Raw genomic sequence first — 12,150 nt, forward strand, 5'->3', positions numbered from 1 at the left:
AGTAACAGAATGAATGGTAGTTCTGCTGTGGAAAGAACACTGAGTTAGCAACTAGGAGTTCAGGGCTGTAATCAGTGGTGTGCTGGTAAACTGGCTCTCTGAAGGAATAAACCATTCTGTCTTGTAGCACTTGCTGATTCTGTGGTATAAATACTCCTTCTATGGTGGATTTCACACTTCCAGTGGTTTAACAACTGGCTCAGCAAATTCCTGAATATTTAACAACAGCTCTTGCAAGCCTGTGTGAAACAGCTCCAGGACACCAATATAATACTGCCTGAGCTTCTAGTTTGCTTTGCGATCCTGGGCACATCACTTCACTTCTCAGGATCTGAGTTTTATCATTGATGAAGTGAAGCTGCTAAAATAACCTCTACAGTCTCTTCCAAAGTTAACATTCCAGTAAAGTAGCTAGAGGAGCCCTGGTGGTACAGTGGTTAAAGCACTCAGCTGCTGAGTGAAAGGTTGGCAGTTTGAACCCATCAGCTGCTCCATGGGAGGAAGATGTGGCGGTCTGCTTCTGTAAAGATTTACAGCTTTGGAAACCCTAAGGGGGTGTTCTACTCTGTCCTATAGGGTCGCTATGAATCAGAATCACCTCGATAAAACCAAAACCAAATGATAGCAATGAGTTAATGTAGCTAGTGTTACAGGGGTGGGGCTACCATCATGTTACAAAAGAGTTAACTACCAAAAGAGTTACATCAGACTTTCATGAGTGTTATTGTGGTCTATCGGAACACATAATTTGATATCTGAGTCTGTGTTATAATCAACTGTGTTATGATTCCTGCTGTCAACGTGTGTGACCTCCAGTACCTCTTTCCAGAAGGATTAAAAAGGCAGTGCAGCTACTAGTGAGTCAAACTTCACGGCCCACCAGTGAGGTGAGAAACTATCACCCACAGTCAGAGAATTCTGTGTTCACTTGCCAGGTCCTAGAAATCAGTTGAAGGGCTAGAGACAAAATCCTGCAGCTCAGGTACACATTTTCCTACCTGAACTTGAGACACAACAGTGGTAGTTTCCCCTGGACTAGTAACAACTTGAGATAGTCATTTATTCTAAGCTTTTTGAAGGCAAGGATTGTGTCTTTCATATATATGTGTACCAAATCCTGGCACATAATAGGAACTCAATAAATGTTTGTTGAAAGAAAGAATAATCTCTATTGGGCCTTTCTAAAGCAAATTCTGTATTTTGGAATATTAATTCAAAGGTAGACATGAGCTTTTCTGTGTTTATGTTGAAAATGTTGAAGAAATGTATTTTTCAAATGTGAGAAATTGCATTCTTATTAAAATAGAAAACTTTCTAGTGCCCTCAGTTCAATATTGGGTATTTAAATCTGCTGTCCAACTAGATAAAAGAATGGGTCACACAGCCTGAACTCAATGGGGGAAAAAAATGAATGAGAAAATTCCAAACCAGCTATTTACTACGCACCAGTAAGTATTCTCCCTGGCCTGAGCAGTGGAATTAGCCCATCTCTTTGAAAAGAAAAAATGCTATTTATTTATAGAGCACCTATCACGTACCACTTCACCAATATCTAACCCTCATAATAACCCTCATAAACCAAGTATTGTTATTCCCATTTTAGAGAAAAAGAAGCAGACACAGAGAGGTTGAGTAAGTTGCCCTTTGTCACAGAGGCAGTAAGTGGTAGAACTATAAGTCAACACCCTCACGGTGGTGCTCTTCTCACCAAACCAGGCTGCCTCAGGGCTTTCTGATTTCCTCTCCCCATCGTCTCTCTTCCTGATTTGCTGTGGGGGGGTTGGATTCTCTCTCATATGGATGAACCTGCGTCAGTCCACAAGCAGGCAAGCTGAAGCATGAGCCTCTGACAGGGTGCTAAGCAAATATGCCAAGTCAGATCTGTTCTTGACTGAGGTAACTGGGCTGTACTTTGCCCTAATGAATCAGCTCCATGGAGGCCAGGCAATCGCAAAGGTAACTCACTGGCTGTGGATTTGAGGGCCAGGTAAGTCTCAGTAGATGTGGCACCTGGACTTTGACAGTTTCCAAGAGGAAAGGAGACTCTTTTGGGCTGGGTCCCTGGAGCTGCGCTGGAGGAAGGTAAGAAGTGGTCAGAACAGATATGTGGAAATGATAGGTCTGTTTGTTCTCTTTCTTTTAGCTGTACTTGCTTTGCTGTCAGATTAGAAAAGACAACAATGCTCTTATTGGGAATAAGAGAAGGTCATGTATATGAATGTATCAGTGTGACTTGTCACTGTAGATGAAATTCCTTCATTTTGAGAATCTTAAGTGCTTTTCCTTTGGTGTGATTTTGGCCAAGAGATTGGATTGGGTATTGCGCTGCGGCAGGCAGGAAAGGGCTGTCTAGTAAAATATCCGGGGACGAGGTGAATGTGGCTTTCCTCTTGTTGCTCTTAAACCAAAAGCAAACCCATTACTGTGGAGTTGATTCCAACTCATGTGAACCCCATGTGTTAACAGAGTAGAACTGCCTCATAAGTTTTTCTTGGCCGTAGTCTGTTTTTTTTAGTCTTTACAGAAGCAGTTTGCCTGAATTTTCTTCTGCAGAGCAGCTGGGTGGGTTCAAACCACCAATCTTCAGGTTAGCAGCTGATTGCAAACCATTTGCATCACCCAGGCTCTTTGTTGCTCTTAAAAAAACAAAAAACCCAACTTAACCACCACGCCACTAGGGTTTGCCCTTGTGTCCAAGTGGCATTGAGTTCCATGGGACTTCAGGAAGACTCACACACCCTTTTACTATTTCTGGCACCTTGAGCCTTTCTGCTGTTTTGTTGGACATCACTTTCATTGCACCTGGCTTTTTCAAGGAAATAGGCTGACATGGGAAGCTCCTCTGTGCCTAGCTCTACTTGTATGTTCTGAACCGAACTGCTCTCTCACTGCCCTTGGCTCATGACTGTGGACCCTGACTCCATGACGTTAGAGCAGAGTGACACCTTGGTTTCAACACACACCCTTTTGACCTTTTGTCCTGATATGAATTTTTATATTGAGCTGAGAGTTTCAGTAGGGGAGCAAGTGAACTGGATCAATCAGGATCTTAATCCTGCAACCAAAAACAGCTCCCAAAGGAGACAAGAGGTGGGGCAGAGTGAGGTGGTGTACGGTCCTGACACAAGAGAATCCCTAGGCAGGAGGAAGGCCTGATAGGAGCTTTCCCTTTAGAGGCAGCTGGGTGCAGGCGCTCTGTTGTGATACTAAGGTGGACAAAGGAACTTGGAAGGCAGTTAGCCACCTGGAGCTATTTTTTATTTTGAGGAGTAAGTGGGGAAAATTAGCTTGATGTGGGGGGAGACTTTCTGGGTTTTAAAATCTCCAGTCAGGAAGTAGTACTGAGTAAACAATTCCAAAGTTGCATCTCATTGGTTCCCTTGGAGGAGGGACAGAGTGTGGTCATATTTTGGGAGTTCTTCCAAGAGCTTAATGTAAGGATTCAGAAAAGACTTCTTTTGGAGAGGTTATTTCATCTTCTTTTTGTTTGAGAGATGTCTTCAGCCACTCACACTACCCTAATCTTTCTCTCTGACTCTTTTACAGTGCTTTGCACATACTGATGATACTAAGTACGATTTATTGAACAACCACTATATGCCAGGCAGTGTGTTAGACATTTTTCATACATTATCTCTAGTTCTGAGAATAAACCTGAAAGATAGTCCCCATTTTACAGGTAAGGAAATTGAGGCTGGAAAAAGATTAGCTTCTCTGATCACATAGGTAGCAAATAGCAGACCTAGGATTTGAACCCTGGTCAAGCTCCCTCCAAGGGCCACTCTATTTCTATATACCACAGGGCCTCAAAAATAAGTCTTGAGTAAATATTTGCTAGTAGAATAAATGAACAAGCATGTATTGAATCGGGTTACCTTGATAAAGCATTTTTAAATTGCATCTGTGCTGTTACCTGTTTCATGCCTTCCACATCTAATATTTCTCAAAATATACTTTTAATTTTTTAAGCAACATTGATATAATTGTCAAGTCTGTTATTTATTTCATGTAGCAGATCAAAGTTGTTTTTCAGATTTCTCTATCAGTACCCATGTGGTTCGTTTTAGAGAGACTATTTCAGAGGACCATAGCTGTGACGGCTAAGCCTCTTTTCACAAAACCTAATCAAGCACCATGGGTAGATACAGGCTTAAAATGATGATAATTTATTTTGGTTTTTGTCTTCAGGAAGATAAAATAACTACACAACTTACTCAACACCCAAAAGAAATTCAGAGGGTCAGGGATGGAACCTTGGGTTCCCCAGCAGCCGCCTGAGCCACAGGGGAGGACCAGAACACCGTCAAAGGATTCGGACCGAGGGATTCGGAGAGATGGATATCACAGGCCTATTCCTCACTCTTGGCACAATGGAGAGAGGTTCCACCAGTGGCAAGACCTCCGAAGAAGCCCCCAGCCACAGCAGGACCCCAGGGCAGACCACCAGCAGCCTCAGCATCCATACAGGCCTGGGGAGTGGCATCAACCTGTGTCTGTTGACTATTATGAAGGTGGTTATCCCATATATTCCAGGTATGGTTGTAGGGCTTGGAATGGACCCAACTCTCCTAAATACTTATGAACAAATTGTCCTTTTCCATCTTCCTTTTCCTTTTTTCATTTCTCTTTTTCTTCCTTATTCACTGTTACGGGTTGAACTGTGTCCCCCAAAAATATGTGTTGTAACTTCTAACCTCTATGCCAATGGTTTGAAGATCAAAGGCCACAGCCTTCAGTATGGAAGAACATAAAGAAAACAAAAGTCCTCACAACTGGACCAATGAGCAACATCATGATAAATGGAGAAAAGATTGAAATTGTCAATGATTTCATTTTACTTGAATCCACAATCAACACCCGTGGAAGCAGCAGTCAAGAAATCAAAAGATGCATTGCATTAGGCAAATCTGGTGCAAAGGACTTCTTTAAAGTGTTGAAAAGCAAAGACGTCACCTTGAAGACTAAGGTGCACCTGACCCAGGCCGTGGTATCTTCAGTCGCATGATGTGCACACGAAAGCTGGACAATGAATAAGGAAGACCGAAGAAGAATTGATGCGCTTGAATTGTGGTGCTGGTACAGAATATTGAATATACTATGGACTGCCAAAAGATCTAACAGATCTGTCTTGATAGAAGTACAACCAGAATGCTCCTTAGAAGCAAGGATGGTGAGACTACGTCTCACATACTTTGGACATGTTGTCAGGAGGGATCAGTCCCTGGAGAAGGACATCATGCTTGGTTAAGTACAGGGTCAGTGAAAAAGAGGAAGACCCTCAACGAGATGGATTGACACAGTGGCTGCAACAATGGGCTCAAGCATAGCAACAATTGTGGGCATGGCGCAGGACCGGGCAGTGTTTCATTCTGTGGTACATGGGGTCCTTATGAGTCAGAGACGACTTGATGGCACCTAACAACAACATACCTATGGTTATAATCCCATTTGGGAATGGGTTGTGTTTGTTATGTTAATGAGACGGGATTAGTGTAGAGTGTGTCTTTAGTCAGTCTCTTTTGAGATATAAAAGAGATTAAATGCAAGCTAACAAGCAGAGATGGATGAAGAGAGATGCCAAGCTACATGAAGATCCTTCAGGAGGAGAAGCTCAAAGAGATGAGGCCCTTCCTTCAGAGCAGAGAGAGAAAGCCTTCCCCTAGAGCTGGCACATTGAATTCAGATTTCTAGCCTTCTAAACTGTGAGAAAATAAATTTGTTTGTTAAAGCCCTCCACTAGTGATATTTCTGTTATAACAGTACTAGATAACTAAGACATTCACCCTACTACATTGCCTTAGCTAAACGCTTTTCTCTCCCAAATTGTTTTTCGGAGACTGAAAACAATTTTCTACCCAGTAGAGCTTCGTAAAGAAGTCACCATTGAATGGATTAGAAAGAATGATGACATTTGAGACAGCAGACGGGACCCCGTATTGAATGAACTTTTTTTTTAAATCAACCTCAGGGAAAGTAGATATAAACTTGCAGGTTCCAAGTTCGTAAGGAAGAGGTCTCAGTGACCTAATTCCTCATGTTGGAGAATCTGAAATTGCTGCTCCTGAGTTCTAGTGATTACACTGGAGTGGATATTTCATGGGATGTTGGAAGCCATCAATGTTTACTTTAGCTTTTCCAGGTGGGGTGATATTTACCTGTCTGCAAATTTAAGGTAGAAATTAGGACAATTATTGCAAGGCATTTTGCCCCTAGAAAATGCTAAAGAATTATTAGTTGATAATAGTACTAAGTACATCACTTTCCTTTTCCCAATCGTTTTAGATTGTTGAATTCTCAAAGAGAGTTTTGTTAAGGAAGGCAGCAGTAAAAGTATTTAATTGCTTAAATCAGATTTAAGATAGTCCAACTTGATTTTTTAAAATCTCATTTCCATCTGTAATATGCGTTGAAATTGTAATGATAAGTTGGGTACTTGCAAATCATCTCATGAAGGTGTTTTGTAAGATAACATCAAGGCAGGGTTTTCTCACTATTGTTGGATGTGTGTATTCTGGGAGCAAGAAGGAAACAGAGAGAATAAGGCGTTTGGTTATGGTTTTACCATAAAAGTACAGGCCCTTGTTTTTTAACAAAGACTTTCCTCCTGGTCTGATTCTGGATTTTCTGTTTATGTGATTTAGAATTAATTTTGGCTTTCCAGCTGATTCTATTTTGGGGTCACAATTCTGAGCTCTGCGCTTGCTTAGTTTGTCAAGTCTTCGATTGGCTTCTCTTTTTACCACGCTTGTCTTCGAATGACTGGCAGTCTTTGTGATGTTTTAGGACAGGCTATGAGAATCCATATCAGAGCAATCATTCTCCGACCCTCAGGGAAGAATATGTTTACAGAAGTTATTACCGTCATGGACATCCTCAGAGGCTACTGGAAGAAAGAGGTATGAATAGTCTCCAAGAAGCCTTTGGGATTTGGGGGTGGTGAAGCTGATCTAATAGACAGAGCAGAGACCAAAGGAGCCATGCTCAGAGCCTCAACTTGGGCAACCAACTGGGTTAGAGTAGAGGCCCTCCTTTTCTTCTTTCTTGACCAGATGAGCCCAAAGTAAAGTCACTATTCCTAGATGTCTTGAGGAGAAGTGATAAGAAGGAATCATCTTTTGCCCAGAGATAATGGTACTGAAACGATTCTCATTATGTTACTAGTAGTATGGATAGTTTGTACCTCACCTGCATTTTTTTCCATACTCATTCTTATAGCTGAGATTGTAGTCTCTGATCAAGTAATAGTGAAGTCAGTTCTCAAGGGCATCAGGTGTTTCAGTGGGCTCTAACCATCTGAGGTATGAATCTGACTGTCACTCCACCCTGAGCATAGACCTCAGGCTCTGACCCATTTGTGCAGAGGGCTGGGCAACAGATATGCCTGAATAGGAGTTTTCAAACCGTACACTAGTATCGGTTAAGAGCTGGGCTGCTAACCAAAAGGTCAGTAATTCAAATCCACCAGCTGCTCCTTGGAAACCCTGTGGGGCAGTTCTGCTCTGTCCTATAGGGTTGCTATGAGTTGAAACCTAACAACAACAACAACATTAATATTAAGGTGGTGTATGTGAAAGACAGCTTCTGACCTGCTAGCAAAGAGAGAAGTCTGTTTCAAGACTGGACACACACACACACACACCCTCACACACACCCCCACACACCCACCACACCATGATTCCCACCATTATACAATTGTATACCAGTACCCATTGCCATCTCATGGCGACCCCATGTAAGTCAGAGTAGAACTATTTTCAATGGCTGATTTTTTTGGAAGTCAATCATCAGGCCTTTCTTTTGAGGTACCTCTGGGTGGACGTGATCTTCCAATCTTCCATTTCAGTTAGCAGCCAAACATGTTAGCCATTTGCACCATCCAGGGACTCCATACTATTGTATAAAAAAAAAAAAAATAGAAGCATGCTAATTGGTTCGGAGAGGACTGAGGGGTGTATTATGAACTTTCATCTTAGGTCTCACCCATCAATTTAATTCAATTTAGTCAACATGTTTTTTTATACCACCTGTGTTCCAGTAACTCAGCATTACAACTTGCTAGTGTCTTTCTGAACTTTCAGAAAGTGACCGGTCTTTATTTTGTTTTCTCTGAGGGTGCAGTTCCAAGGCAAGGGAGTCCTTATGCCTGGCATGAAGATTACCAAGACCAAAAGTACCTCAAAGAACATCATTATGAAACTAAGAATAGTTCGTTTGGAACAAATAATGAGACCCAATTCCAGTAAGTGTAAAAGGAGGGACTAGTTCAACATAATTCAGCCAAACTTAGACTACTTTATGCAAATCTTACAGCATCCGGTGCTTGGTCCCTCGTCAAACAGCTGGTCTGGTTTTGTTCCAGGATATAGGCTAAGCCAAGATGGCCTGTGCTAGCTGTTAGCGCAGACCCTGGGAGGAGATATTTGTATCTCTGAGAGGCAGTTCTAGGACCTGGACTAGTCTGGGTTCTGTGAGGCCACTACCCTAAAAAAAAAAAAAAAAAAAAAATTTTTTTTTTTTTTAAAGGAGGGCCTTAATCCCATGTTGGCCTGAGAACAGATCTGGCCTGGGAAAAGCTCTCATGATTGGGTCCTGCCTGGGGCTGGGGTGCTTCTCTTCTGCCCACTCCTGTGCTCTGAGACTGGGGTATCCCCCTGGAATAAGGCAGAGCAGAAAGGAGACTTTTGCTCGAGCGTCTGCGTAAGTGACCTTACTCCTGGTGCCTTTACCCTGCAGCTCATTGATCTCCATGCTCTGATTTAAGCCATTCCAGAGTGTCAGGCTACAGATACCAACCCTTCTCTGCAGGGTCTGAGGCTACTTCAGTAACTGCACTATGGCACACAAGTGTTCCTGTTTTTCTGCTATTAATAGATCGAAATGGGGAACGGGAGGGAAATGCATTTCCCTGTGGTACACAGGCCGACCTGACACCTGCTCACACTTTTAATAAGCACAGCAGCCTCCAGCAGAGAGCAGCTCAGCCTTGGACCCCCTCTCACCCGCTCCTGTCATTTTGCTGCAGAACTAAGAATCGGAACTCCTATAGAGACAGTCCTGCTTCCAACTCTGGACAGGAGAGGCCTGGGGAGGCGTTTCCAGACAGTCTGCTGCCTGGGACCCAGAAGAGTAAGGTAACCTGAAGTGACTTGGGGGTACTGGCCTGTGACAGCACATCACAACTGCTGTTGTCAGCAGTGGCAGGGAGGGCCCTTGGGGCTGGGGGTCTCCAGTGCCCAGCAGTCTGAGGGGTGCCATTCCTCCCCTTTTGGCAGAGCCTCTGCTCACACCTCCTCCGTTTCCCTACCTTCTTGCTTCCATCTTATGAGTCTGGCGCTCTAATCTGGCCCTTCTGTATTTTTGTCAAAGCGTCTTGGTCAGAAAATATCACCAAGTCACTCTGAGGTTCTAGGAAAGAGAAGAGGCTGCAGCCAGGTGTTAGGGTTTAATTCTTTGTCTGGAACCCTAATGGGCTAGCAATTTGTTTTATGCAGAAAGTTGGAAGTTCTTAAGAGTCTTTTAATTCAGGTCAGAAAGCAGGACTTGAAGTCATTCCTAACTCTTCTGTCTCTTTCCTCTAAATTTTTAACTGTGTGTACCAGCTGAGCCACAAAGTGAAGCTTTTAATGAATATATTATTTTGGAATAATTTTAAATTTATGGAAAAGTGTCAAAGATTCTACAGAGAAGAGCTCTTAATCTTTGATAGTTGTATTAATTTTGTCCCCATGATTAGATTATATGATTTTTTGAGGGCAGTTTCTTCTGTATATCCAGTGCTTACCAGGGCAGGGCACATATTGTAATGATTAATGGTAACAACAACACAGTAACAGAAAACACAGCACATGTGTACAGGACTTTACAGTGTGCAAAGAGCACTCGCATGCACTGTTTTACTTGTATGTTCCTAGAATGTAAGTTCCATGAGGGCAGGGACCTTATTTTCTTACATACCACTGTATCCCAATGGTAAGGAACAGTGCCTGCAGCATAACAGATGCTCAGTCAATAGTTGCTGAATGAATGCATGAGTAAACACTTGAGGCATACAGGGTATGTGGAGGGGGCTTTGGTAGTTCAGTGGTAGAATTCTCACCTTCCATGAGGAAGACCTAGGTTCAATTCCTGGCAAGTGCACCTTATACACAGCTACCACCTATCTGTCAGTGGAGGCTTGAGTGTTGCTATGATTCAGTGGAGCTTCCAGACTAGGATGAACTAGGAAGAAAAGCCTGGTGATCTACTTCCAAAAATCAGCGAATGAGAACCCTATGGATCCCAGTGGTCTGATTTGCAGTTGATCATGGAGATTGCACAAGACGAGGCAGCATTTTGATCTGTTGTGCATGGAGTCACCAGGAGTTGGGGGCTGACTCAATGGAAGTTAACAGCAACATAGGCCAGGTTTGAGCATATATATTACAGATGAAGGTATTGAGCTCAGAGAGGCTAAGTCCTGTGCCTGAGATCACAGTAGCTAGGTATTAACAAAGCTGAGATTTGAATTCAAGCCTCCTGACCCTAAGAACTGTACTCTTGTCACTAGGCCATAATGTGTCCCTCAGTAAATTCCTGTCGATTGAATTATTCCTTCTTCTCCTTTTAGCAGATCCATTGTCACTGCATTTATTTGAAAATTAGAACTTTGTGTCTTTGAAGGACCATGCGTGAGGACCAGCTCCCTGAAACTGCTTCTGATTGTTCCTGTGTGTTTTGATTGTTTTTACGTTTCAGCCATCCTTGACCAGTGAGTCCAACCTTCTCCAGCAGCACGAGTCTGGCCTCAGCTCCAGCAGCTATGAGCTCAGTCAGTACATGGTGGAAGCTTCTGAGCAGTATGATCCTACGGCTTCAGCAGTTTGGAGTCCCGTTCAGGGTGGTGGGTACAAAGTGATCAAAGGATTTGGTTAAGTCTGATGAGGAAAGAGCTAGGTGGCAGGTCTCTTGGGAAATCACCCTTAGGCTGTGTTTCCAAGAAGAGACCATTGTCTACTTTGTTTGCTTCTGTGGTCTCCTTGGCCGAGAGGCCAGCTGGTTGGCTCCATTATCAACATTTCCCTTGTACTGATGATGATACCATAGCTGATTCTTGGAAGGGAACACTGCCTCTAACCATCATCAAGCTGCAGAAGAGGCACTCAGAAGTGTTTTAAGTAATGGGTGAGGAAAATGAAGACCAGAGAGAATTAGGTAAAGCAAAGGCAAGGACACAAGGCACAATTACTTGGTCTGGTGTAGAAAATTCTTCTCACGTGTAGAGAGACTATGAAAGCCAGGGAGTCTACCAGAGCCAGAGACCCCTGGGCCTCTCACCATCATTGGGAGACTGGGCCGGGGTGGGGGGGGGCAGTGGTATCATTTGGACAAAATAATCAAACCCTTGCATTATATTCTGATGTATTTTCAGAGCCTTAAATCTGACTTGGAGCATGAGCTTTCTGTAGTTATGTCCCCACCCAGAATCTTGTCTAGGGGGAATTTGGACAGAAACATGTTTGTGGCATGTTTCTAAACTAAAGAAGCAGTGGCAGGAATGCTAACAGTGTTCATCTGTGTCTGTTGGTCAGAGGATATCTCAGCTGGTCCGAAGGCCCCCATGAAGTTCTATGTCCCCCATGTGCCTGTGAGTTTTGGACCAGGAGGTCAGCTGGTGTGTGTGGGTCCCAGGTCTCCCATTGATGGGCAGACGGCCCTTGTTGAGCTGCACAGCATGGAGGTAAACAAGATTCTGTGCCCTTGGAATGCCAGCATGCTACTCACCCAGCTACTCTTAACATACTTCCTTTCCCAGGCATCTACAAGAATGGTGCACTTTGGTGGGGAACTGGGCCATGCATTCCCTGGGTTGGGGGGGGGTGCAGAAAGTGGGGGTGACTCTTTTCTGGAAGCAATGATGCTAGAATTCTGTTTTTTTTCCTAAGATGGTATTGGCTCATCTTCAGCAACAGGATAACTCCCTTTGGTCTGTCTGCTTTGGCACTGACAATATCCTGAGCTGAAAGGGGAATTGGGTGGATATAGTCTTAAAGGCCAAATCTGCTTTTTTTTTGTTCCAGGTTATTCTTAGTGACTCTGAGGAACAAGAGGAGATGAGAACTTTCTCAGGACCCCTGATCAGGTGCACGTCTGCAAGAGCGGCTGAGGAAGGGC

The 12,150-nt window shown here is 43.4% G+C and overlaps 1 protein-coding gene across 3 annotated transcripts in view; it reads left to right on the forward strand.

Moving 5' to 3' along the window:
• SEC16B (SEC16 homolog B, endoplasmic reticulum export factor) overlaps positions 1–12,150 on the forward strand; it is a 73,596-nt gene that overhangs the window by 26,998 nt on the left and 34,448 nt on the right. For all 3 annotated transcript variants that reach the window (XM_064276600.1, XM_064276601.1, XM_064276602.1), the window contains exons 3-9: positions 4,189–4,533; positions 6,784–6,896; positions 8,119–8,239; positions 9,023–9,131; positions 10,735–10,879; positions 11,568–11,716; positions 12,057–12,118. In XM_064276600.1, coding sequence (XP_064132670.1) covers positions 4,247–4,533; positions 6,784–6,896; positions 8,119–8,239; positions 9,023–9,131; positions 10,735–10,879; positions 11,568–11,716; positions 12,057–12,118 — 986 coding nt within the window. In that variant the 5' untranslated portion in view covers positions 4,189–4,246. The remainder of the gene's footprint in view (positions 1–4,188; positions 4,534–6,783; positions 6,897–8,118; positions 8,240–9,022; positions 9,132–10,734; positions 10,880–11,567; positions 11,717–12,056; positions 12,119–12,150) is intronic.

This window comes from Loxodonta africana, chromosome 25, assembly GCF_030014295.1.
Source record: "Loxodonta africana isolate mLoxAfr1 chromosome 25, mLoxAfr1.hap2, whole genome shotgun sequence".
NCBI lineage: Eukaryota > Metazoa > Chordata > Mammalia > Proboscidea > Elephantidae > Loxodonta > Loxodonta africana.